This window comes from Bos indicus x Bos taurus, chromosome 3, assembly GCF_003369695.1.
Source record: "Bos indicus x Bos taurus breed Angus x Brahman F1 hybrid chromosome 3, Bos_hybrid_MaternalHap_v2.0, whole genome shotgun sequence".
Lineage (NCBI taxonomy): Eukaryota > Metazoa > Chordata > Mammalia > Artiodactyla > Bovidae > Bos > Bos indicus x Bos taurus.
In genome coordinates, this window is record NC_040078.1 from 57,735,169 (window position 1) to 57,763,132 (window position 27,964).

General features: G+C 39.0%; 1 protein-coding gene across 1 annotated transcript in view; it reads right to left on the bottom strand.

The window, feature by feature from the left end:
- Nucleotides 1-384: 384 nt before the first annotated feature.
- Nucleotides 385-27,964, bottom strand: part of CLCA2 (chloride channel accessory 2) — a 41,781-nt gene continuing 14,201 nt past the window's right edge. Inside the window, exons 7-14 of the mRNA XM_027536654.1 lie at nt 25,147-25,377; nt 23,897-24,074; nt 22,975-23,081; nt 15,017-15,241; nt 12,348-12,618; nt 9,442-9,612; nt 5,878-6,111; nt 385-928 (exon numbers count right to left, since the gene is read on the bottom strand). Of these exons, the coding sequence (XP_027392455.1) occupies nt 486-928; nt 5,878-6,111; nt 9,442-9,612; nt 12,348-12,618; nt 15,017-15,241; nt 22,975-23,081; nt 23,897-24,074; nt 25,147-25,377 (1,860 nt within the window). The 3' untranslated portion in view covers nt 385-485. The remainder of the gene's footprint in view (nt 929-5,877; nt 6,112-9,441; nt 9,613-12,347; nt 12,619-15,016; nt 15,242-22,974; nt 23,082-23,896; nt 24,075-25,146; nt 25,378-27,964) is intronic.

Sequence of the window (27,964 nt, forward strand, 5' to 3'; positions counted from 1 at the left end):
TGTTGCACCCCATAGATGGCAGCCCACCAGGCTCTGCTGTCCCTGGGATTCTTCAGGCCAGAACGCTGGAGTAGGTTGCCATTTCCTTCTCCAATACATGAAAGTGAAAACTGAAAGTGAAGTCACTCAGTCATGTCCGACTCTTCGCAACCCCATGGACTGCAGCCTACCAGGCTCCTCTGTCTATGGGATTTTCCAGGCAAGAGTACTGGACTGGGTTGCCATTGCCTTCTCCGAACTTAGAGAATAAATTCCATTATTTTGTCCATAGCCAAAGCCTAAAGGTTTTCTAATTCCCGTCCCCCTCAATTAATGCTATAAAAAAGATTTTTGGTCTATTTACCGTGTAAAATTCTGATCTATACTGCACAGAAACTCAAGACATTTTTAATAATTTGATGTTAATTTGACTTTATTAGTATGTTTTTGTAAAGTGCAAAAGCCATGGATCTTATATTTAAGAGGGAATGTACTCTGTACATTTCTCATAGTAATTTTGTTTCATTCTCTTTCTTACCTGCTCTCTTTTTCCTGTTTAAAACACAGTGTGTTACAACTATAGTGAGGCAAATGATTCCTATAACACCTATTGCTGTCAGAACTCCTTTTAATATAAGATTATCTCTGTCAAGTACAGGAGAAGAATTTGGGAGAATCAACAGAGATGCCTGGGCAATGTTAGAGATAGCAGACTTTAAGGAGTTTCTGTCTACTGCTCGTATTGCCACATAAATTCTGTGGCTTTTTTGTGCCTCTCCATCAGGTTGATATTCAGGTCCGTTTGTGAAAAGCTCTGATGAGAACTTAAATATCTCCTTGGTACCAGCTTGCTGAGGATTTAACTTCGATGTATTCACTAAAATGGCATTGTTAAAGTCATCTTGAATATTCTGCAGACTTTTACTCACTCTTATTTCATAGCTGTTAGCTGAAATTAAAAAAAAAATACAAATGGGGAAGTTAAGTGATTTTGAATAAACTCTCTAGTTTATTAGAAATGGCTTAATGACAATAGCAACCAAAAAAATCAAAATACCTATGAATAAACAAGGAGAGAAATATGCATAAGAACAAAACTTTTAAGACACTACATAAGAACTCATACTAAAACCTGAATAAGAGAAAAGTTTTATTATGTTTTTCAATAGCAAGATTCAACACAATAAAAGATGTTATTTTTTCCCTAAGTTATTTTGTAAATTTTACATGATTTTATTAAAAGTAGCTCTAGTTTCTGTTTTAACAAGCTTATTGCAAGTTTAAACAGAAACTAAATAATCAAAATTAACCATATAAATTTAAAAAATAGCAAATTTATAGTGGAAGGACTGACTTTATCAGATATAAAAACCCTGCAATGCTTCAATAGCTAAAAAACTGCAGTACAGGTGCATGAATACATTCATGTATAAAAATTGACCAAGACATATTCAGGAACTCATCTCACACGCTAGTAAAGTAATGCTCAAAATTCTCCAAGCCAGGCTTCAGCAATACGTGAACCGTGAATTTCCAGATGTTCAAGCTGGTTTTAGAAAAGGCAGAGGAACCAGAGATCAAATTGCCAACATCTGCTGGATCATTGAAAAAGCAAGAGAGTTCCAGAAAAACAACTATATCTGCTTTATTGACTATGCCAAAGCCTTTGACTGTGTGGATCACAATAAACTGTGGAAAATTCTGAAAGAGATGGGAATACCAGACCACCTGATCTGCCTCTTGAGAAACCTATATGCAGGTCAGGAAGCAACAGTTAGAACTGGACATGGAACAACAGACTGGTTCCAAATAGGAAAAGGAGTACATCAAGGCTGTATATTGTCACCCTGCTTATTTAACTTATACGCAGAGTACATCATGAGAAACGCTGGGCTGGAAGAATCACAAGCTGGAATCAAGATTGCCGGGAGAAATATCAATAACCTCAGATATGCAGATGACACCACCCTTATGGCAAAAAATGAAGAGGAACTAAAAAGCCTCTTGATGAAAGTGAAAGAGGAGAGTGAAAAAGTTGGCTTAAAGCTCAACATTCAGAAAATGAAGATCATGGCATCTGGTCCCATCACTTCATGGGAAATAGATGGGGAAATGGTGGAAACAGTGGCAGACTTTATTTTTTTGGGCTCCAAAATCACTGCAGATGGTGACGGCAACCATGAAATTAAAAGACGCTTACTCCTTGCAAGAAAAGTTATGACCAACCTAGATAGCATATTGAAAAGCAGAGACATTACTTTGCCAACAAAGGTCCGTCTAGTCAAGGCTATGGTTTTTCCACTGGTCATGTATGGATATGAGAGTTGGACTGTGAAGAAAGCTGAGTGCCGAAGAATTGATGCTTCTGAACTGTGGTGTTAGAGAAGACTCTTGAGAGTCCCTTGGACTGCAAGGAGATCCAACCAGTCCATTCTGAAGGACATCAGCCCTGGGATTTCTTTGGAAGGAATGATGCTAAAGCTGAAACTCCAGTACTATGGCCACCTCATGTGAAGAGTTGACTCATTGGAAAAGACTCTGATGCTGGAGGGATTAGGGGCAGGAGGAGAAGGGGGCGACAGAGGATGAGATGGCTGGATGGCATCACTGACTCAATGGACGTGAGTCTGAGTGAACTCTGGGAGTTGGTGATGGACAGGGAGGCCTGGCGTGCTGCGATTCATGGGGTCACAAAGAGTTGGACACGACTGAGAGACTGAACTGAACAGGCTTCCCTGATAGCTCAGTTGGTAAAGAATCCACCTGCAATGCAGGAGACCCTGGTTTGATTCCTGGGTCAGGAAGATCCACTGTAAAAGGGATAGGCTACCCACTCTAGTATTTTTGGGCTTTCCCTGTGGCTCAGCTGGTAAAGAATCCACCTGCAATGCGGGAGACCTGGGTTTGATCCCTGGTTGAGAAGATCCCCTGGAGAAGGAAAAGGCCACCCACTCCAGTATTCTGGCCTAGAGAATTCCATGGACTATATAGTTCATGGGGTCGCAAAGAGTTGGACATGACTGAATGACTTTCACTTTCATTTAGCACTGTACTGGGCACTTAATATGGCTTAGGTGGTGCTAGTGGTAAAGAAACCACCTGCCAATGCAGGAGACATAAAAGATGCAGGTTCAGTCCCTAGGTTGGGAAGATCCCCTGGAGAAGAGCAGGACAACCCACTCCAGTATTCTTGCCTGGAGAATCCCAGGCACAGAGGAGCCTGGTAGGCTACAGTCTATGGGGTCGCAAAGAATTGGACATATTGAAGCGACTTAGCACACAGTAAATAATAAAAACTCAGTTTAAACAGTTATTAACCCACACTCTTAATGAAGAGGTAAGGGCATAATCCATTTCCATAATACCTTGTCCACATATATTCCCAAACATAATAATGATCTGGTAATATTTTGCTTGTTTCACATACTTTGTCATCTTTTTACAGTGTATTGTATATGGTAAAGAGTTGGTACTGTATATACAGTGATATATACAAGTTGTTCATTTATTGCTAATAAGGTTTTTAATAATAGTGAAAATTTTCATAATTGTAATGCCAGAGACATACCCTGATTGTTTTTAACTCTGGTGATAGAGGTGACTATCACAGCTTTCTAGACAACAATTTGTGAAGAAAAAAAAAAAGAGAGGATGAAAGCACATGTTTATAAGTTAAACAGGCACCTACTTGCTAGTTGGTATACTCATGGCTAATTGGTCAATTTTGCCATTGCTGGGTCATCAAGTCAGTTATGATTGAGTGATCTCAGCAAGTTAATACACATCTCACCACTCCCTACCTGCCGATCTTTTGTATTTGAGATTTCGCATTGTAACAGGCTTGATATGCTTTAGTCATCCTGCTCTAGTCATCCTCTCCATCCTGCAGGGCCATTTATGTGAATGTGTGAAATCCTCTCTCCCTTTCTAAAGCCCTTTGTAATATCAGTTCTAAAGTCCCATTCAGTTGTATTTCTTCTTTTCAAGCCATTCAAAATCACTGATACTGTACACCCATTTTCTTTGTACTCTTAATTCAGTGGTATAGTTGAAACCACTGGGAACTGGGAACACAGTTACCAGTAGTCTGAGCTTGTCTCTTTTCACACTACTGTGCTTCTGAGGCAGTGAGGAAAGAGGAAAAGTACTAGATGGCAGGCACCACACTTTCTTTTACATAAAGATGGGAGTGAGTGTGGGTGGCTACTTACTTCAAATAAGAAGCTAGAGAACTCTAGCAACACAAATCAACAGCCCAGGAAATTAACTGGGCCCTCTTTCTCCTCCATTTTGTATTATATATGTCACCTTCAGTCAGTTCAGTTCAGTTGCTCAGTCCTGTCCGACTCTTTGCGACCCCATGAATCACAGCATGCCAGGCCTCCCTGTCCATCACCAACTCCTGGAGTTCACTCAAACTTACATCCGTTGAGTCAGTGATGCCATCCAGCCATCTCATCCTCTGGCATCCCCTTCTCCTTCTGCCCCCAATCCCTCCCAGCATCAGAGTCTTTTCCAATGAGTCAACTCTTCGCATGAGGTGGCCAAAGTACTGGAGTTTCAGCTTCAGCATCTTTTCCTCCAAAGAAATCCCAGGGCTGATCTCCTTCAGAATGGACTGGTTGGATCTCCTTGCAGTACAAGGGACTCTCAAGAGTCTTCTCCAACACCACAATACTTTGTGAAATAGATAGTCTTAGTTATATTTTTCACATATACAACTGAGGCTAATAGAGTTTAAGCAAACTGCCAAAGATACAACAGCTGGACTTGTAGTCACAGCAGGGACTACTTTTTGGCTCTAATGTTAAGTTACAGCTGTTTCCATTATACAAACGATGCATCCATCCCACAGTTTCAATCAATTCATATCTCCAAACTTTAAATTAGGAGAATCCTTAAATTAGAATGTAAAATATTTCTCTTCCTTCTTCTCTAGCAAGAAGAGATAGATTGTGATAACAGATTCTTCAAGACAAAACTACAATATTGACTGTTTCTCAGCAGTGCAGAATTATTTGTAATTAAGATGCTTTCTGGAGAGAGTAGTAGAGAATTATAAGCCAAAAAAAAAAAAAAGATAGAAATTGAAAGCAAGACTGGCAGAGGCCTAAGGTGGCTGCTGTTATTCACTGATATTGACAAACTGGCTTTCAAGAGAGAAGGTTAGTTCCTACAGAAATCTCAATCAGAGGCTTTTGGAAATAAACCATTTCATGTGTAACCAATGATAATCTTGTTCTGGTAATGGCAAAGATGTTGGAACATTTATTCTTTCAGAAAATTTAGTCTGTTGAGTTGCTATGAAGAAATGAGGTAGGTGGAAGCTGGAGGCTGGCATAAAAGCATTAGAAAAGAGAGGGTAGAAGTAGGAATTCATCATGTCCAAGCAAGGGTTAGAAAGCCTCAAATTGGAGAACAGGTACCAGCCTCCCTAACAAAAAATGATGACCAGAAGTAGAAGACAGTGTGCCAAATACTTCATGACTTACAGGAATTATTCCCTTAAACTTGAATTGTAAATCCTTGAATTTACAATTTACCTTTCAATCTTCAGAAGACTAATTGCCTCCAGTATTTAAAAGTCCATGCTCTGTCATATAAAACCCATTTCTTTTGACTAGATCACTGTTATATGTGATATTTAGGTTTCCAACAGAGGTTTCTACATTAGTGTCAGTAAGTCTACCAGGACCTCTTCAATCCTGGGGGAGCTGGTACATTCTCTTCCTGTACTCCAGGATACATGGCCTTATCAGCAACTCAAAACTTTTCATGACAACCCTCTGCAACTTTGTCAGCTGTAAATCTCCAAAGCTATTTTTACCCAGCTGACCCCTGACAGTTACTGGAAATGCCACTTTGTAGAAAAATAGATAATGAAAGCAAGAAACCTACCCTGGCCCTGGTCTAAGTCTTCTCCAGGTGCTGTCCAAGATAAAATCACCTCTTCTTCCTCTTTTACAGCTTCCAGGTCAATAATTTTGCATGGTGGAAACACATCAGGATGTGGGCCAGCTGGAACGCCCAGCACAGAAAAGGAGCCCCCTGAGCTTATTCTGCTAAAGCCCCACTTTTGCTCCTCCTCACTCCTGCCCACCGATTTTCTTGGGGCATTCATCTGAATATTACCTGTGACATCAAAGAAAAGAATAGCCAAAACAACAAATTACAATCTCCTGGATAGCTTGTTTTTATAGATTATTGACATTTTAAGACCCTATTTCCTTTTCTACATCTTTAGAATAAGTTGGTTTATTCAACAGTTCTTTTATTCATTCAACCATTCATTCATTCAATAAGTATTTTGAGGGCCTATGCTGTGCCAGCAATCAAAGACAAAACAGTGTCCCTCACAGAATTTAGAAGTCCTGTTTATAAACACATGTTTTATAATTGTGGCAAATGTTGGAAGGAAAAAAAGGAAGGGTGCTATGCCTGTCAATACAGGAGCCGCAGGTTCCATCCCTGGGTCGGTAAGATGTCCTGGAGGAGGAAATGGCAGCCCACTCCAGTATTCCTGCCTGGGAAATCCCATGGACAGAGGAGCCTGGTGGGCTACAGTCCATGGGGTCATAAAGAATTATACAGGACTTAGAAACTAAGCAACAACAAACAATTTAAAGTGGTATCAAGGAAGTAACATTTAAAGATTTCCTATACTATGAGTAGGAGTCAGGGAGGTAAAGAGTGGAGGTTAAGAACATTCCAGGCAGAGAAAACAAGCTGAGTTAAAAATCTTGAGGTATGGAAGAGCTTTGCACATTAGAAAAATTTAAATCTAGGAGGAAGATAGTTTGAGATGAGACAGGAGGGAAAAGTTCAGGCAGGACCTTGTGGGCCACTACAATAGTTTTATAGTTTAATCTTACATGCTGTGGGGAAGCAAGGCAGTGATACAGTCACTTTGCTCTCTGACAGGTCACTCTGGCTGCTCTCAGCGGAGAATGGACTAGCATAGCGAGCAGTGAGGCTTCTGCAACAGTCCAGATAGAAGAAGATAGTAGCTGGGTTGGTGACAGCAGTGGAGGGGAGGCAAGTAGGCATTTTTAGATGCATTTTGGAGATAAAAATCAGCAGTCTGGTTATGCATTTGAATATGGAATGGTAAAGGAGAGAAAGTTGGTGAACAAAAAGAATAGCTCCCACCTTCCTAAAATGAGCAAATGGAAAGACAAACAGCCTAAGAAGAGAAGACAAATTTAATTTTCAAGGTTCGTGGTCCCTGTAAATCATCTAAGTGATGATGTCAAGGAGCCAGTTAGACATAGATTTTAAGCTCAAAGAAGAAGTTTTAGCTACATTTAATAATTTTGAACCTCCAAATTTGGAAATTATCAGCATAAAGATGTTATTAAAGCCATGTAGGTTATTGATATTACCCAGTAAGAATTTCAGCTGTAAAAACAAATAGCATTTGCTGAGTGCTTGCTATATGTCAGGCACTTTTTAAAGTACCTTCCGTGTATCAACTATTAACTTTTTCAGCAATGCTGTGAGGAGAGCACAATTACTCCCATGTTTATAGATGACGAAGCTAAGCATACAGTCTAAGTGACTTGCCCAAAGTCACACAGCTAGTGAATAGAGGAGCTAGATTTCAAACTCAGGCAGTGTGGCTCCAGATAGAACAGTGAGAAGCTTAAGACTAAGCTCTGATAATTGCCAACACTTAGAGGCTTGGTAGAAAAAAAGGAGGGGAAAAAGAGCCTAAGAATAAAAATTCCAGAGAATAAGAGGTAATTTGGAGAGTGTGGTATCATAGAAACCAGGAAATGACAAAGAAGAAATCAGTCAGCTGTGTCAAGAAAAATGAGGACTGAAATGTATCCTTTGGACTTAACAGCAGGTGGCCATCGGTAACCAGAGCCAGAGCAATTCCAGTGGAGTCATGGTCACGTGGCTGGAAGTCTGCTTGCAGTGAGCTGAACAGTAAACTGGGGGCAAGAATGTACAGACAGATTGAATTTCAAGGAACTAGATGACAGAGTAAAGAGGTGGACAGTAGCTTAAGGGGGACCAACAAAATTTCTTTTTAATATTCTTGAATGCTTTTCAGAGGGATCAGTAGTGTGGGAACGTGCAAGGGAGAGCTCTCAAGCTCTGAATGAGCAGGCTGGGTGGAATCTACAGCAGATTCAGCAGAGGCCTTGGGGAGGAGAGGAAGGGAGTAGTTCCTGCAGTGTCTGGAGATTTGGTTGTGTGAAAACAGAGCAGTTGCCATTTTGTGCCATATTGTGCACGTTCAGGGTCATCACCTGAAAATGAGCTAACGAATGTTATGTGAACTAGGCATGCTTAGAGAAATCTAAATTTTTCTTTCTGTGCATGAAGTACACAGATAAAAGCAGAGTTGAATATGACTTTTCTATTCTCAGTGTACTGTAGATATTGATATTTGAATCCTTTAAATTCATGGCTTTAAAAAAAATACCAGTCTGTATTCTGCAAGCTCCTTGATAGGAATCTTATTGATTTGATATCAATAAGTCCTGGTATCCCAAGTTCCTAGGACTAAGCCTGTCACTTAGTAGGCTTTCAAAAACGTTGATGTATAATATAAAGGAGAAGATATCTATTTAGAAGTGACGTATTACATCTAGATACAAAATCATATCTTGGTAGTAAAGTTGAGTTACCTTGCAAATTGATTTACATTGGTTTTGAAGTAATCCAAATTATTTTAAATATAGGTGAGAGCAAGTTATACTCTAGCAATACAAAAAATATCAGGAGATGCAAATCCACTGTAGCATCTTAATTGTTTTCTACTGAAAAGTACAGAATCATGCTATTGTATAGTCCAAATGATTGGTTATAGCTGCTAGAATACATGTAAGTATTCTTAAAGATTCTGCTGTTTTGCATATAAGAATGCTTCCAAACATTTTTTAAGATTATGTTTAAAGACTACAGCATATTTCTGTTTGTTATACTTTAACCACTGCTTCCTATCAGGAACTACTATAATAATGGTGTTTAAAAGAGATGTGTATGGTCTATGTATTTGGCACTTTGAGGCAGGACATCTTCAGGAAGCCCTCACTTTCCCGTAATATCCACACTCATATTTTCCCAGGAACTCGTTTCCTGTGTGGATTGTTTGGGCTGCTTGCTTCCTTCTTTAAACTGCTAACAACTTTTTGCCTCTTCCTTTTGCCTAAAGCTCTATAGAGAAATATAGGAGTTGGAACTGAGAAAATCAATTAATCCCCTTGCCTGGTAGTAATTCGGATAAAACAGTCACAAAAAGAGGTCAAAATTATCTGTGGGAATTACCTACTGCCTTCCTGTTATCCACTATCATACATCACTAAGGATTGAAGAGATAGTCAACAAATTATGCACTGACTTGCACGAGTTTTGAAATTCACCTCTCTCTAATACATACACATACACACACTCACTAGAAATACACACACTAAATGATGTTATTCAAATCACAGTGTTTATGATTCTTACCATTTGTTATGTAACCTGGTGCGTACATAGCATGACTTCCTGGAATAGAGTGGGCTAGGGTGCTTATGCTGGGAGAATGGTTGACATGCACTTTCAAGCTATATCTACCATTTACAGGAAAGGAGAAAAAATACCTCGAGTAAATTCCATCATTTTTTATAATATCGGCACCTGTTTATATACATGAAAAAAAAAACTCAAGGTCAGTACTTATCACAGTTGATTACTAACATTTAATCAAATTATTAAAATAAGATTTATTCTCCTTATTTTTCCAATTTTTGGCATATGCTGGCATGCTAATAGCTACTTTTGACATTATCAGGTGGTTAAAAAATTCCATGGCTCTATAATTTCTCCTTGTGATTCATTAACCTCTGAAAATTTGTTTTCTAAAAGTGAATGAGTTTATCTGCTTTAGTGCTAGTAAAGCATTTAATCACCTTTAGAGTTCTCATTTCTATCACTGAAAATAGTACTAGGTTTTCACAGAAACCAAATACATTCTTAAGTCGGTTTATAGTCACAGACCCTTTTGAGGTAAAAGTTTTCTGCTCCCAGTGAATAAATATATATGCATATAAACACACACTTTCATACAAACTCAAGATGTTTATGAATAGCCCGAAGCCCTGATTAAAAAAAGAAACTTTGGTAGTTGATGTAACAATGTGAAATTATTTGATTTCCTCACTAGAGGATACATGGAACTGTTGTTCTCAATTTGAAGAGGCTCACTGACTTGGAGTATGACAGGCTTTGGGATCTGTCTGCTTCAGGAGAATGTGTCTTATTTCTGGAGGCATTCTGAAAGCTTGCTAGACTTTCCATTTGCATTGCTCCTCAGAGAGCCATTCAATTCCAAACCAAGTACATGACTGAACGGCAGCAAGGCCTGGACTCCAGGGCAGCCGTAGAAGGTGTAGCTTAGGCTGGAGATCACATTCACTGTTCAAGTGCAGATGGCCGCATGGGGCAAGCAGCTTGTCCTGTTCTAGAGTCAGTTCGGTTCTCACACCACACACCCAAGCCCTGTACTGAAGGGCTCTAGAATCTCAACTAGAGAGGCAGGGCTGCTTCTTAATATGAGAAAAATGGGAGTATATTTTATTAAAACAAAAAACACTAAGCACTTTATGATCATAGTAGTTTTAGAAAACGTTTTTATGTACTGGAAAGAAACCAGATCTTGATATTTATTGTTCTAATTATTTATAAAGGTCTATCTTTGTTGAGAAATGATAAAGCCAAATCTCTTCCTGCTGTGGTTACCACTGTTACCTCTTTTAATTGCTGAGAAATTAAAGTTCTCAGAAAGAAATGGGAAAGAACACTGACTTGGATCTCAGAGGACTTTTTTAAGGTCTGGATCTGCCACTTAGTAGCTGATCCCTCTGAGCCTCAGTTTTCTCTCCTGTAAAATGGACATAACATCTCACATGGTGATTGTGATGATTACTTGAGAGTATGCATAAGAAAGTCCATTTTAAATTATGATATTTTATTAGTATAAATTTTATTATTGTTCATTTTATTAGCTGCTAAATACTATTTCCATTATAAAAATAAGTATTAGAAAACTATATGCAAGTGTGTAAATACAGAGGGAAAATCAAAATTTACACTTTGATGTTTAAACAGCCTTTTCATTGTTTCTTTCATCCGGCTTAAATTTTGACATCAGATAAATAAAATGGTTCCAGGGAATAAATATAAAAGCCTATTGAGCATATTGAGCATAAGACAGCAGGATCTGTTTTTCAGGCCAGCCCAAGTGTATTTTTGGAGTATATACAAAGTGAAAGGTGTGGCCAGAGATAAGCATCAGAGTCTGAAAAGTTGTTTGGATCCATTCCAGTAGGCAGAACAAGAGAATTTCTCTAGTATTGTCTGAGGTGGACTTGAACTAAAATCCTTTAAAAGAACTTTTGCTTCATAAATATCATGCAAGATTGCTATGTCAAGATACTAATGAGTTGTCAAACATGAGGCTCTTAAAAAAAATTTACCTTGGAAACAACGAAGAGAAGGAATATGATTTTACTGGTAGATCAAACATTGGGTCTGCCAACATAAACTTTGAGGTCTATTGTAATTCTGAGAATTTAGATTAGGAAAAGAACAGAACAGGAAAGATAAAACAATAAAGGAGTTTGTTTTTAAAAGTTAACACAAGTTAGTCAGAAGAAGCCCAGCTGCTGCTCTTTGCCCAGCTTGATGCTGTGCTATGAGGTATGATGATGAAATTCTTAACTCTATGCAGAATGAGTGCTTTGAGGCAGAGTTTGGTTTTATTTGCTTTGTTTTTCCAGTGATGGAAAAATCTCTATCCTGATTCCACTAGGCTTACTGGCCTGGTCTTCTTGTGATCAAATAACACATGTAAAACGCACTGGCTATTTTCTCTCATCAACTGAGCTAGTTAACTAAAGAATAGTCTATGACATCTCATGACTCACAAGTTCAAGCATCTCCCTTTTTGGGTTTTCATTTACTACTTAATTGTCTAATCCAATTATTTCAGTGCATAGTAAAACTGGTGAATCTGAGAGGAATGTGGGCATGCCTATTCCCAAGTGACTTTACTGAATGTGCTCAGTGTCACAGGACAAGGGAAAGCCAAGACCTGAATGGTGGGAGACTTTCTCCCTCAGTGCTGCTCACACACAGCCACTCTCAGGAGCCTCAAGAGGACTTTCTTTTCCCAAGTTCACTTTTTGCTTTTGCTGTGCAGATGGAAACCTGTAGCTACTTGGTATGTCAATGACTATGACAATTTGAGAATCTCATAAGGTTAGGGGATAAAAAATATAAATTTAGAGAATTAAAAAAATAACTTCATATTGATATTGCAGCATCAGAACAGCTATTAAGAATGTGAAAAATGACATGGAATTCCTTGTTACCTGCTCCATCATCAAAAAGTTTCAACATCACTGGATCTGCAGTCTCTGGTTCAATTGTAGCAATTACAGTGGCATTGAGAATGGGATAAAACCCCTTTCTCACAATTGCATAAATCATCAAAGGATGGGGAAAATGGGTGCTGTCTCTTTCCACAAAGGCTTCCACAGTGGCAGGGGGCATGGCTGAGCGGGAGGCGCGAGAGGTCACTGTCACTTTCAAGGCTTGAGGAGAGTGGTGGGTATTGTTCAGTGTGTAAGTCCATAGCCCAGGCTGCAAAACAAAGACTTTGTTTGTCAAGAAGAAAATCAACCCTTATTTTAAAGTGCAAGCCTAACCTCCAAGGGTTTATTGTTCTTGTTTTGTTGATACTGCATTTTCTAAAATGATACAAAAGAATGTCAGGAAGAGTAATATTGGTTACGAGATAACCAAATTCAGTATTTACATGACTTTCACTGTACAACCCACTTTCTCTTTAGGGAATTACACCCTGAATTTGTTTGTGGGGAAGGACACAACTTGATTCACATTTTTAGAGAATAATAATAAGTGTCAGCTTCAAAGTACTTGGCAAACATTAATCTGAGCTCCTTCACCCGAAAGGAGGTTCAATGTTTTTATTCCTTTTACATAATGGAAAAAATTATAGCAAATCAAGTGGACAATTATGGTTTATGTGGATAACCTGGACTAAAAGGCAATAGTACCTTCCTTCCCTCTACTTCCTTCAAAATTCCCAGACCCAGAAATCTCAAGCAACAAAATCCACATGCACTATAAGGGATCAAGAAAAGGAGTACTATTTTTTAATAGATCAGGATTTCATAATGTCTATGTTGAATTATAGAAATATTGCTAGATGCCATTCTCTTTATCTGCCTGGGCTGCCTGAGGGAAACCTGCAAAAGAATATCTAGAAGAAAAAACTTAAACTACAATGTAGCAGAAATTTGTTCTTTTGATAAAATTGTCCATAAGTATTCCCTTTTTTCCCCATTCCTGCCTTTGCTCCTTCTTAAACCCTGGAAGTAGCAGGAGGAACACAGTGGAGCAGGAGGAAGAGGAGAGAACAATGGGCTAAGGTTTGACTATAATATTAAGAGGCCTGAATGCCCTACCCAGCCTTCTTCATTGGGAAACAATGCTTTACCATTTTACAGTGAAGTCACAATTCAAACAACAAGATTATCTATCTCTTTTTTTCTGTTTTTAATTTTTTTTTGGCTTTTGTACTCATAACATTAGTAACAGGCACGTGGTGGAAACTCCACATGGAAAACTTCTCTGTGGGCATAATAAGTGTTTTAATACAGGGCACCTAATCCAGACAAAGGGGTCAGGCAAAAGCAGCAAGAAGTAGGTAAAGTGTTCTGGTCCTTGTGTACAGGTGTGAAAAGAACATGATGAGTGTGGAGAAAAGTAGGGGCGGAGCATAAGGTATTTGGGAGAAAGGTTAAGAGATAAGCTTGGGGTCAGGGAGTGGGAGGTACAAATAGTATATAAGAGAGGCTCAGTGATATATTGTGCAACCTGGGGAATATAGCCAATCTCTTGTAATAACTGTAAATGGAAAGTAGCCTTTAAAATTATATTAAAAATTTTAAATTAAAAAATAATTTTAAAAAAGAGATAAGCTTAGGCAGAAGCCAGAAAGTAAAAGGCTTGTGTATTTTATTCTGAGACCATCAAAAAGTTTTGAGTAGGACACAGATTTGATAAGATTTGTGCTTCAGAATGATCACTCTAATAAAGGTGCTTGAAAGGAAGGATGCTGGTGCAGAGGCTGGAAGACCTAGCAGAGGCTATCAACAGTGACATGAAGGGGAGGTGAAGGCCAACAGACCTGAAGAGGGACTGCATGCAGGCAATGCAAGAGTGGATCTAACGAACTTACCACCCTGCTTACAACCTTTAGTGGTTCCCTTTAACTGTTCCTCTCATTGACTCCTGTATATCCATCTAACCCCATCACACCCTCCTCTTCTTCCCCTAAATCTCCACTTTCTATGCTATTCTGTATTTCATCCACATCAAACTAGTACTTATAGTTCTATGAAAAGCCATATTCTTTTTCTATAAGCCTTTCTATGTGCTGTTTCCTCTGCCGAGAATGTCATTTACACCTCTCGCTCCTCAGTCCTCCATATTTCCATCTGGATGTCTTCACTTTCAGGAAGCATTCTCCTTCCCCTACTGCCTGCACATGCCTTCTTGGGTTCTGAGTACCCTGTTCTTATTCCTATTATGGCATTTTATTGTAAAGCACCTAGAACAAGACCTGGCACATAGGAGGTGTTCCAAAACATATGTACTGCATGTGTTTATATTATAAATTCTAAGTAGAGGGTTTTTTTTTTTCTAAGTGTACAGATAAGTATTCTATATAGACTTTGTAAAGAAGGAAGTAAGCAAAAACTTATTTGCACTGCATAAGTACTAATTTTCACTGTTGAAGTGAGAGAAGGCTTTGATATCCATTTTAAAGTTTTGAACATACCTTAGTCGTTCCTTTTAAATTTTGAACATTCACAAAATTCCCTCATAAATTTAAAGTAGAATTTTGGTATATCAGAATTGATTTCCTTTACACAATGCATTTAGCTCTGTGATTCAGTCGAAAGTCATGTGCTTGTAACGTTGTCATTATGAACAAGCTTACAACACTTACCTTAGCTGTTCCTGGAATCCAGAGGTGAGCAGTCCGAAAAGGTAGATTGATGATAAAATCATCCATGTTGTATTTTCTTCCATTAGGATCAAATAATATAATCTCAGGGGGACCACTGGTCTGCCACATAACTAGAAAGGTAGTGTCATTGCCCACACGGTCATCCACAGTAACAGTGTTTTTCAGCTGATGCTGAGGTTTAACATTTTCACCTGTACTTTCAAGCTGTTCAAAAGAATATATAAGTGACAGTTTCCAGCATATGCATAATCATTCCATATTTTCTTTGTTTTTATGACAAAACTGAGTTGGCAGAAATAAAAACCATTTGATTCTAACATGTCCTAAGTATACAAATTATTTTTCATATAAAAATATTTGCTTCAGCAAAGTATTATAAAATACTTTGTATATAAAATATACAGTAGATATAAAATATTTTTGTAGCTAGTACACGTGTCACTTCATTAATTTTTATCAAGAGATTTTAGGTGTTCTCATATTTGCCTCTTATCCATATCAACATTAGCTTCAGAGTAGCAGTTAAAACAAGCTTCTTTTTACTTTTGTTTGTGACTACGCTCTAATTAATTTGTATATAATTTGTCCAGATACCATTATGTATTTTGATAAGAAATCAGACATGGGTTTCAGCTGGGTTTTGTACATTAAAAAAAATCATTTAGTCATGATTTAAGCTGTATGCACTTACACTGTGTGTGCAATTGTGACTTGTGTGTGTGTGTAACATATGTAAACTGCATACAGATGACAGGCACTGTGCTAAATGCTTTATATATATTATCTTACACAATCCTTATGAAAGTCCTCTGTTATTGTTGTTCAGTCACTAGTCCTGTCCGACTCTTTGCGACTACATGGACTGCAGAATGCCAGGCTTCCCTGTCCTTCACCATCTCCTGGAGCAAACTATGTCCACTGCACCAGTGATGCCATTCAACCATCTTGTCCTCTGTCCTCCCCTTCTCTTCCTCCGTTCAATCTTTCCCAGCATCAAAGTCTTCTCCAATGAGGTGGCTCTTCATATCAGGTGGCCAAAGTACTGGAGCTTCAGCTTCAGCATCAGTCCTTCAATGAATATTCAGGGTTGATTTCCTTTAGGACTAACTGGTTTGATCTCCTTGCTGAGGGACACTCAAGAGTCTTCAACACCACAATTCAAAGTCTTCTTTATGAACCAACACTCACATCCATACCTGACTACTGGAAAAACTACAGTTTTGACTAGACAGATCTTTGTGGGCAAAGTAATGTCTCTGCTTTTTAATATGCTTTCTAGGTTTGTCATAGCTTTTCTCCCAAGGAGCAAGCATCTTTTAATTTCATGGCTGCAGTCACCATCTGCAGTGATTTTGGAGCCCAAGAAAATAAAGTCTGTCACTGTTTCCATTGTTTCCCCATCTATTTGCCATGAAGTGATGGGACCAGATGCCATGATCTTAGTTTTCTGAATGTTGAGTTTTAAGCCAGCTTTTTCACTCTCCTCTTTCACCTTCATCAAGGCTCTTTACTTTCTCTTTGTTTTCACCATAAGGGTGGTGTTATTTGCATATCTGGGGTTATTGATCTTTCTCCCTGAAACCTTGATTCCAGCTTGTGCTTCATCCAGCCCAGAATTTTGCATGATGTACTCTGCATGTAAGTTAAATAAACAGGGTGGCAATATACAGCGTGGATGTACTGCTTTCTCGATGTGGAAACAGCCTGTTGTCCCATGTCCAGTTCTGTTGCTTCCTGACCTGCATACAGATTTCTCAGGAGGCAGGTCAGGTGGTCTGGTATTCCTATCTCTTGAAGAATTTTCCACAGTTTGTTGTGATTCACACAGTCAAAGGCTTTAATGTAGTCAATAAAGCAGATGTTTTTCTGAAACACTCTATGTGTGTGTGTGTGTTTTTTTTTCCCTGTGATCCAACAGATGTTGGCAGTTTGATCTCTGATTCCTCTGCCTTTTCTAAATCCACCTTAAACATCTGGAACTTCTTGGTTCACATACTGTTGAAGCCTAGGTTGGAGAATTTTGAGCATTACTTTGCTAGCCTGTGAAATGAGTGTAATTGTGTGGTAGTTTGAACATTCTTTGGCATTACCTTTCTTTGGGATTGGAATGAAAACTGACTGACTTTTTCTAGTCCTGTGGCCACTGCTGAGTTTTCCATATTTGCTGGCATATTGTGCACAGCACTTTCACAGCATCATCTTTTAGGATTTGAAATAGCTCAGCAGGAATTTCATCACCTCCACTAGCTTTGTTCATAGTGATGCTTCCTAAGGCCCACTTGATTTCACATTCCAGGATGTTTGGCTCTAGGTAAGTGATTACACCATCGTGGTTGTCTGAGTCATTAAGATCTTTTTTGCATAGTTCTTCTGTGTATTGTTGCCACATCTTTACCATCTTCTGCTTCTGTTAGGTCCATACCATTTATGTCCTTTATTGTCCCCATCTTTGCATGAAATGTTCCCTTGTTATCTCTAATTTTCTTGAAGAGATCTTTGTCTTCCCATTCTACTGTTTTAGTGTTTTGTCTTAGTCTTTCCTATTCTATTGTTTTCCTCTATTTCTTTGCATTGATCACTGAGGAAGGCTTTCTTATCTCTCTTTGCTATTCTTTGGAACTCTGCTTTCAGATGGGTGTATCTTTTCTCTTTTGCCTTTTGCTTCTCTTCTTTTCTCAGCTGTTTGTAAGGCCTCCTCAGACAACCATTTTGCCTTTTTCATTTCTTTTTCTTGGGGATGGTTTTGATCACCGCCTCCTGTACAATGTCATGAAACTCCATCCTTACTTCTTCAGGCACTCTGTCTATAAGATCTAGTCCCTTAAATCTATTTCTCACTTCCACTGTATAAATGTAAGGGATTTGATTTAAGTCATACATGAATGGTCTAGGTGTTTTCCCTACTTTCTTCAATTTCAGTCTGAGTTTGGCAATAGGAGTTCATGATCTGAGTCACAGTCAGCTCCTGGTCTTGTTTTTGTTGACTGTATAGAGCTTCTCCATGTTTGGCTGCAAAGAATATAATCAATCTGATTTCGGTGTTGACCATCTGGTGATGTCCATGTGTAGAGTTGTCTCTTGTGTTGTTGGAAGAGGGTGTTTGCTATGGCCAGTGCATTCTCTTGGCAAAACTCTGTTAGCCTTTGCCCTGCTTCATTTTTTAATCCAAGGCTGAACTTGCCAGTTACTCCAGGTATCTCTTGACTTCCTACTTTTCCCTTCCAGTCCCCTATGATGAAAAGGACATCTTTTTTTGGTGTTAGTTCTATAACGTCCTGTAGGTCCTCATAGAACAGTTCAACTTCAGTTACTTAGGCATTAGCGGTTGGGCATAGACTTGGATTATTGTGATTTTGAATAGTTTACCTTGGAAAGGAATAGAAATCATTCTATCATTTTTGAGATTGCATCCAAGTGCTGCATTTTGGACTCTTTTGTTGACTATGACAGGTACTTCATTTTTCCTAAGGGATTCTTGCCCACAGTAGTAACTGTAATGGTCAGCTGAGTTAAATTTGCCCATTCTGGTCTGTTTTAGTTCACTGATTACTAAAATGTCAATATTCACTCTTACCATATCCTGTTTGACCACTTCCAATTTACCTTTATTCATGGACTTAACATTCCAGGTTCATATGCAATATTGCTCTTTACAGCTTTGGATTTTACTTCCATCACCAGTCACATCCACAACTGGGAGTTGTTTCCACTTTGGCTCAGCACCTTCATTCCTTCTGGAGCTATTTCTCTGCAGTTCTCCAGTAGCACATCGGGCACCTACTGACCTGAGGAGTTCATCTTTGAGTGTCCTCCTATCTTTTTGCCTTTTCATACTATTCATGGGGTTCTCAAGGCAAGAACGCTTAAGTGGTTTGCCATTCCCTTCTCCAGTGGACCACGTTTTGTCAGAACTCTCTACCATGACCCGTCTGTCTTGGGTGGCCCTACATGGATGGCTTATAGTTTCATTGAGTTAGACAAGGCTGTGGTCCATATGATCAGTTTGGTTAGTTTTCCGTGATTGTGGTTTTCATTCTGTCTGCCCTCTGATGTAGGAGGATAAGAGGCTCATCCTGAAAAAAATCTTCCTACCTTTGATTTTCTCTTTAATAATATGAAATTTAAAAAATGCTTAGCAAAAGTAAACACAAAAATTTAACAAAACATTGTTCATGTGTTCATATTGTTCACGTTGTCCTCAGAGGGCATAACGAGCCCTCTGAGATGAGTGCTGTTGTCACTCACATTTCACAGATGAAATCATTGACACTTAGGGAACAAAGCTGCCACACAGCAAGGAGGTGAAATGCACATAGAGCCCAGGCTAGCTGACACCAGATCCTCTTCATTTCATTGCTGTGCATTCACAAAGGATACAAATCTATACATAACTTTGAAAAATTATATTTATTAAATAAATACATTAGCAACACTGTAAAGTTGCTCAGACTTGTAAAGAACATAAAATTTTATTGGTGAATAACAGCAAAGACTTGAACGGTTCTATGAAGACCTACAAGACCTTTTAGAACTAACACCCAAAAAAGATGTCCTTTTCATTATAGGGGACTGGAATGCAAAACTAGGAAGTCAAGAAACACCTGGAGTAACAGGCAAATTTGGCCTTGGAATACGGAATGAAGCAGGGCAAAGACTAATAGAGTTTTGCCAAGAAAATGCACTGGTCATAACAAACACCCTCTTCCAACAACACAAGAGAAGACTCTATACATGGACATAGCCAGATGGTCAACACCGAAATCAGACTGATTATATTCTTTGCAGCCAAAGATGGAGAAGCTCTATACAGTCAGCAAAAACAAGACCAGGAGCTGACTGTGGCTCAGACCATGAACTCCTTATTGCCAAATTCAGACTTAAATTGAAGAAAGTAGGGAAAACCACTAGACCATTCAGGTATGACCTAAATCATCCCTTATGATTATACAGTGGAAGTGAGAAATAGATTAACGGGCCTAGATGTGATAGATAGAGTGCCTGATGTACTATGGAATGAGGTTCGTGACATTGTACAGGAGACCGGGATCAAGACCATTCCCATGGAAAAGAAATGCAAAAAAGCAAAATGGCTCTCTGGGGATGTCTTACAAATAGCTGTGAAAAGAAGAGAAGCGAAAAGCAAAGGAGAAAAGGAAAGATATAAGCATCTGAATGCAGAGTTCCAAAGAGTAGCAAGAAGAGATAAGAAAGCCTTCCTCAGTGATCAATGCAAAGAAATAGAGGAAAACAACAGAATGGGAAAGACTAGAGATCTCTTCAAGAAAATCAGAGATACCAAAGGAACATTTCATGCAAAGATGGTCTCGATAAAGGACAGAAATGGTATGGTCCTAACAGAAGCAGAAGATATTAAGAAGAGATGGCAAGAATACACAGAAGAACTGTACAAAAAAGATCTTCATGACCCAGATAGTCACGATGGTGTGATCACTGACCTAGAGCCAGACATTCTGGAATGTGAAGTCAAGTGGGCCTTAGAAAGCATCACTACAAACAAAGCTGGTGGAGGTGATGGAATTCCAGTTGAGCTATTCCAAATCCTGAAAGATGATGCTGTGAAAGTGCTGCACTCAATATGCCAGCAAATTTGGAAAACTCAGCAGTGGCCACAGGACTGGAAAAAGTCAGTTTTCATTCCAATCCCAAAGAAAGGCAATGCCAAAGAATGCTCAAACTACCACACAATTGCACTCCCTACTCCAGTACACTTGCCTGGAAAATCCCATGGATGGAGGAGCCTGGTGGGCTGCAGTCCATGGGGTTGCTAGGAGTCAGATACGACTGAGTGACTTCACTTTATCTTTTCACTTTCAGGTATTGGAGAAGGAAATGGCAACCCACTCCAGTGTTCTTGCCTGGAGAATCCCAGGGACGGGGGAGCCTGGTGTGCTGCCATCTCTGGGGTCACACAGAGTCGGACACGACTGAAGTGACTTAGCGTAGCATAGCATAGCACATGCTAGTAAAGTAATGCTCAAAATTCTCCAAGCCAGGCTTCAGCAATATGTGAATCGTGAACTTCCTGATGTTCAAGCTGGTTTTAGAAAAGGCAGAGGAACCAGAGATCAAATTGCCAACATCCACTGGATCATAGAAAAGACAGTTCCAGAAAAGCATCTATTTCTGCTTTATTGACTATGCCAAAGCCTTTGACTGTGTGGATCACAATAAACTGTGGAAAATTCTAAAAGAGATGGGAATACCAGACCACCTGATCTGCCTCTTGAGATATTTGTATGCAGGTCAGGGAGCAATAGTTAGAACTGGACATGGAACAACAGACTGCTTCCAAATAGGAAAAGGAGTTCGTCAAGGCTGTATATTGTCACCCTGTTTTTTTAACTTATATGCAGAGTACATCATGAGAAATGCTGGAAGAAACAACAAGCTGGAATCAAGATTGCCGGGAGAAATATCAATAACCTCAGATATGCAGATGACACCATCCTTATGGCAGAAAGTGAAGAGGAACTAAAAAGCCTCTTGATGAAAGTGAAAGTGGAGAGTGAAAAAGTTGGCTTAAAGCTCAACATTCAGAAAACGAAGATCATGGCATCCGGTCCCATCACTTCATGGGAAATAGATGGGGAAACAGTGGAAACAGTGTCAGACTTTATTTTTCTGGGCTCCAAAGTCACTGCAGATGGTGACTGCAGACATGAAATTAAAAGACGCTTACTCCTTTGAAGGAAAGTTATGACCAAACTAGATAGCATATTCAAAAGCAGAGACATTATTTTGCCAACAAAGGTCTGTCTAGTCAAGGCTATGGTTTTTCCTGTGGTCATGTATGGATGTGAGAGTTGGACTGTGAAGAAGGCTGAGCACTGAAGAATTGATGCTTTTAAACTGTGGTGTTGGAGAAGACTCTTGAGAGTCCCTTGGACTGCAAGGAGATGCAACCAATCCATTCTGAAGGAGATGAGCCCTGGGATTTCTTTGGAAGGAATGATGCTAAAGCTGAAACTCCAGTACTTTGGCCACTTCATGCGAAGAGTTGACTCATTGGAAAAGACTCTGATGCTGGGAGGGATTGAGGGCAAGAGGAGAAGGGGACGACAGAGGATGAGATGGCTGGATGGCATCACTGACTCGATGGACGTGAGTCTGAGTGAACTCTGGGAGTTGGTGATGGACAGGAAGGCCTGACATGCTGCGATTCATGGGGTCGCAAAGAGTCGGACATGACTGAGTGACTGATCTGATCTGAACAGCAAAGACATTGTGGGTTATTTGTCCAAACCAATTTCACAAGTGTTCCTGGTTGCCTACTACTGTGCCAAACATACTCTGTGCTGCACTCCGTACTGTTGAAGGGGATTAGATATAGTTTCTGCCCATAGTCTAATGGGGCTAATGACATGTAAAGAATGGGGGATAGGTGGCCATGTCTGGAAACTAATTTGAGTCATATGAACAATGTTTTGTTAATTTTTTTCTTTTACTTTCTTGAATATTTGTTTTTATTTCATATTGATAAAGAGAAAATCAAAGGTAGAAAGATTATTCAGGAGAGCAAATTGTACCCTAATCTAAAATATATATTGTCATTTAAAATTCATCTTTTTCCACATCTAATGATAGAATTGTGATCATTGCTTTTACTGTGTACACATAATCTTCATGTTAAATGTTTTCTTTGAATATTTTACTGACTTCTTTGCTCCCATCAAGCCATTGACTTGAGAGGTTCATTTACCATCTGTGAGATGACTTGTAGGTCTGAGGAGTATAGACATCAGATAAAGATGGAGCCTGGTTCTAGTGATGTCAAGAAGCTCATTAAAAGCCTTCTTTTAATTTAACAAGGACTGTTACATATTCAAATAAGGTTAGTGAGGCAGTCAGCACAATTCATCTATTTTTCTTGCTCCTCTTTCACCCATCTGTAAACAAAATACTGAGGAAATTCTGACCTGAATGTGTTGTTGAAAAATGTCTCCGGTTCCTGAGGAAATTCTACTGAAAGCATCAATCATGCTATTGGCATTGGATTTATCTGGAACAAAGAACCTTAAACCCCCTGAAACACACAAGTGGGATGTTAGCTGTTAAAATGTAAAGTAATACAAAAGATAAACTGATAGGCCTTTCCTAACAAACTTCCTTTGCTTAAGAGGGTGAGTTTGGGGAAAACAGGAGCTGTGCTTGGCTTTCTATACAAGGCATCCTGTACAATCACATGGTGAGTGGATGGCCGAGGCAGGTGGCTTTGTCTCTTCTATTAATGATTGTAATTGTAGGGTCTAGAGCTCTATCCACTATGCAATAAAAACTCAATAAATATTTATTGAATTCAATAAATATTTAATGAATATAATTCATAGACGATCTAGGTTAATTGCTATCTATTTATATCACTATATGTTTACATTTACATTCTGAAAACATTATTTTCAAACATAATTCAATAAAACCTAATTTTCAAGTTAGCATACTCCTTTTTTATTGAGTATAAGATAAAATTATCTTATGCCTCATTTAAAACAAAAAGATGTATGTTTAATACTGCATGTGATCTTATCATAGAAGTTAGTGCATTCAAACATACTTTTAGCCCCATGATTATACATACTCAGGTTGGTTTAACAAAGAAGTAGTAATAATATTTTCATTAGATGTATATAATTGGCAGTTTCTAAGAAAAGTACAAAAAAGTCAGCAAATTTTTGACAGAATTTAGCACTGAATTGTGTTTTTTTGTAAGAAAACTCTTTATATTTTTTTCTTTCAATTAAGCCCTGTATTTTGTTCACATTATATGCGTTTCATGGCTGTTCTTGGAATATCCAAGTTGAAAGGAAGTTCTCTAGCATATGTTCCCAGGGATTTACTTACCTGTAAGATGGGACAGTTCCTCCAGGTTTTTGACCGTAGATGAACCCAGGGCAATGGTGTGGATAGTTGAGCCACTGCTGAGAGCAGTGAGGAAGCAGTTGCTGATATGCTCATCATCTCCACTAGTCACTAATATCATCACAGAGCCAAAGGCTTTTCCATTCAGTTTTTCAACCACCTGAACACAGGGTATCAGTCATTTAGGAGGAGATGTAATTCAGATTGCCTTACTAGGCAGAAGAATTCACTTTCATTGCAAATTCCCCATAAGTGGGGCTTCTTCCTCTTCCAGGTCCTTCACAGCTCCCTGCACTCTCCATGCCCATCTGTGCTCAGTCCTTACCTCACCCCATCAGAGCCCCTGCCACCCTACACACCATTGTCAGCTTACTCATGGATAGGGCTTCTTCCTGTTCAAATCACTATGAGATGCCCTAGTTTAGAACAGTGTCCATCGTAGAGGATATGGGAGAACATTATAGTGTGAGATCCTTGCTTCTGAGATCCAATAAGTGGCCAATAAAAGGACCTAGAGCAGTGGCTATACATTAAAATAAGATGAGAACTTTACAATTTTTAATGGCCTGATCATACCCAAAACGAATTAAAACAGAATCTCTCGGAGTGAGACTGAGATATCAGAAGTTTTGTATCCCCAGGTGATTTTGATGGGAGGCCAAGGTGGAGAAACACTTATGGGTGAGCAGCAACAATTGCAATTTTGTTCTGCTTGCTACTAGATATTTAACAAATGGTTGTATCCTCGGTGTCAAATCCAAACTTATGGTGATTTAGATGAACTCCGTTATTCTTGAAACATACCTCTGACTTTAACTGATATTCATATGCTTAAGTTCTAGTATGACTGTAGGCAGAAGCCAGACATGCTGATTTTGTTTGGAAAATCCAAGGATAACAATGGCCACAGTCCCAGAATAGATAGGGACAGTGTTAGAAATTATTCAGATGATGCTGATGTCCCAACCTTAACCATTGTATTCATTTATTTACTCATTGTTTCAGCAAACATTTCTGAAGCAACTATTTAATGTTATATGCCTTTTACTAGGTGCAGGGGATTAAGTGATGAGAAAGTTGTGGTTCCTGATCTTAAAGGTAATCCATTATTATTTTCCTATATTTGACACTGTGATGACATTGCAACAGATTTCCCCAAATCAGAAGCAACCTCAGATATGAAGTGAGAGAAAGGAAAGTGGTGATCCGAGGCTTAGGGTGCTCTACTGTACCTCAAATCCTTTCTTCAGCCCTGAGCAAACACTGGTTTCTGCTTCAGCTGACACGGCGACAGGCAGATATGAAACCAGCAACTTTCGGTCATCATCATTGTTAATTTGGTGTAGCTGGGCTCTGATCTCCCCTTTGCTATGAAAACTGGCAATGCCCACAAAGGTATGAATCTCAACAATCTGCATCAAGTAAAATTCTGCTGCTTGTTGCAGTTGAAGGAGTCTGTCAGCCTATGTTTCAAAAAGGAAAAAAGAAAGATAATAACATTTGGTTGGTAGACAAAAGTATAACTTAGTAATTCAATTAGCAAATATCTCTGCTAATTTTTTTAAAGATGTCAGATTATGATTTTTGAGCTGTAAAGATTGATATGATGCTAGAATATTGTTTGATATTGCAGGCTCAAAAATGAATGCTTTTCGGGGAGGGTGGTGTGATTTGGAACTCTGCCCCCAGGATGCTGTTCATACTTTACCATTCCCTAAGAACACATATATCCACTGTTTCTCTCCTATCCGAATTCAAAGATCTGTAGAACCAATAGAGACTTGGTTTGTAATGTCTTCTTTGAAAATTCATCCTGAGTAAGAGGAAACATTGCAAAGACCTTACAGTAGAGAGGAACAGCAGTCAGGTATCTGTCCCAGCACTACCCTCTGTTACCATGTTTATCTTAGACTGGGCATCCCATCTGTAAATTGGAGGAATAATATTCTTTCTTACTTATTAAAGTAGAATTACTGTGAGGATCAACTGAGGTATGTATATGACAATAGTTACACCTTGAAATACTAAGTATAAAGTAATACTAATATTACTGACTGCGTTTGGGCAGGTGATACTAGTGATCAATTCATTAGGGTCACTTGTCTTGGAGGCTGCAGGAGCAACAAGCCGAGCTCAGAGACCAACTGTTCAGTTATGATTCTGGTCTCTGCCTCCAAACTACACGTCTCCCTTAACATCTGGACCTGCTTTTCACACTGCTTAGGAAATACCACTAATTTAACATGCCATAGGCATTTCAGAATCTATACACGTTGAATTCATTACCCTCCTTCCTAAATATTGTTTCTTTCAATATTGAGAGGTAAACTGGTAGAGTGGATAAAACAAAGACTCTGAATATGCCTTCAACTTTTACTAATAGTGTGACCATAGAGAAATTACTTATCCTTTTTAGCTGCAGTTTTCTTATCTGCAAAATGGATACATAGTTAGCATTCAGTAAATAGTAGCTATTGCTAATATCACAGTCATGACCTCTACTTCTAACTAGTGAAGCCAGAAACTCAAAGCTCTCTCTTATTACTCTTGTGTTACCAGCCTCCATATCTGAGTGGGTAGTCATTCCTTTCTCCAGGGGATCTTCCTAGCCCAGGGATGGAACCCAGATTTCCAAAACAACTGATCCAGAAAATGCAAGAGGATAAACTCTTTCTTAAAGTATTCAATACTATAATAAAATAACAGTTGCCACTTATAAACCAAAAACTTAATATCAACTACCTCATTATCCTCTCAACAATCCTATGAAGTAGTTAGTAGTGTTCTGGTAAATACTAAAAAATGGCTTTCTGGTCAAAAGAGAGAGGGGGAAATCCTGGGTTTGTTGCAGTTTCTGTGGGGTAAAATATTCCCACTGTGACTGGTTTAAGTTGTCAACCTGATGTCACTGAGTGCACAGTTGGGAAGAGATATGCAGGAGCAGACATAGAGATAGGATAGACCAGAAAGAACCTCAAGAGCCTGTATCTGGGATCAGCAGACATTTTCTATAAAGGATCTGATAGTAAACATTTTAGGTTGGGTGGGACATATATTCCCTTCAGCAACTACTCGACTCTGCTATTTTAGTACTAAAGCAGCTATGGATAATATGTAAACAAATAAGTGTTGCTGTCATCTAATAAAATTTTACTATGGATGCTAAAATTTGAATTTCATATAATTTTAATGTGTCTACTTAATAAACCCATTCTTAATTTGCAGGCAATGCAAAGCAGAAAAAATAGTAGAAAAATAATTAGGAACTAGTGTCAGACTTTCTTTTTTTGGGCTCCAAAATCACTGCAGATGGTGACTGCAGCCATGAAATTAAAAGTTGCTTACTCCTTGGAAGGAAAGTTATGACCAATCTAGATAGCATATTCAAAAGCAGAAACATTACTTTGCCAACAAAGGTCCGTCTAGTCAAGGCTATGGTTTTTCCAGTGATCATGTATGGATTTGAGAGTTGGACTGTGAAGAAGGCTGAGGGCCGAAGAATTGATGCTTTTGAACTGTGGTGTTGGAGAAGACTCTTGAGAGTCCTTTGGACTGCAAGGAGATGCAACCAGTCCAGTCTGAAGGAGATGAGCCCTGGGATTTCTTTGGAAGGAATGATGCTAAAGCTGAAACTCCAGTACTTTGGCCACCTCATGCGAAGAGTTGACTCATTGGAAAAGACTCTGATGCTGGGAGGGATTAGGGGCAGGAGGAGAAGGGGACGACAGAGGATGAGATGGCTGGATAGCATCACTGACTCGATGGACGTGAGTCTGAGTGAACTCCGGGAGTTGGTGATGGACAGGGAGGCCTGGCGTGCTGCGATTCATGGGGTCGCAAAGAGTCGGACACGACTGAGTGACTGAACTGAACTGAATGAATTTTGAGCATTTATTGTGCTTATTTCAATATTTTATTTCATTATAAGTCTACATAGTTTAATTTTTAATAATGGCTGCATTTACAACTTGCAAATTTCCTAAAAATTTAACAGTTGACTCCTGTGAGTCAGTATGAACTGGCTCTGTCCCAACAATGAAATAGGTATTG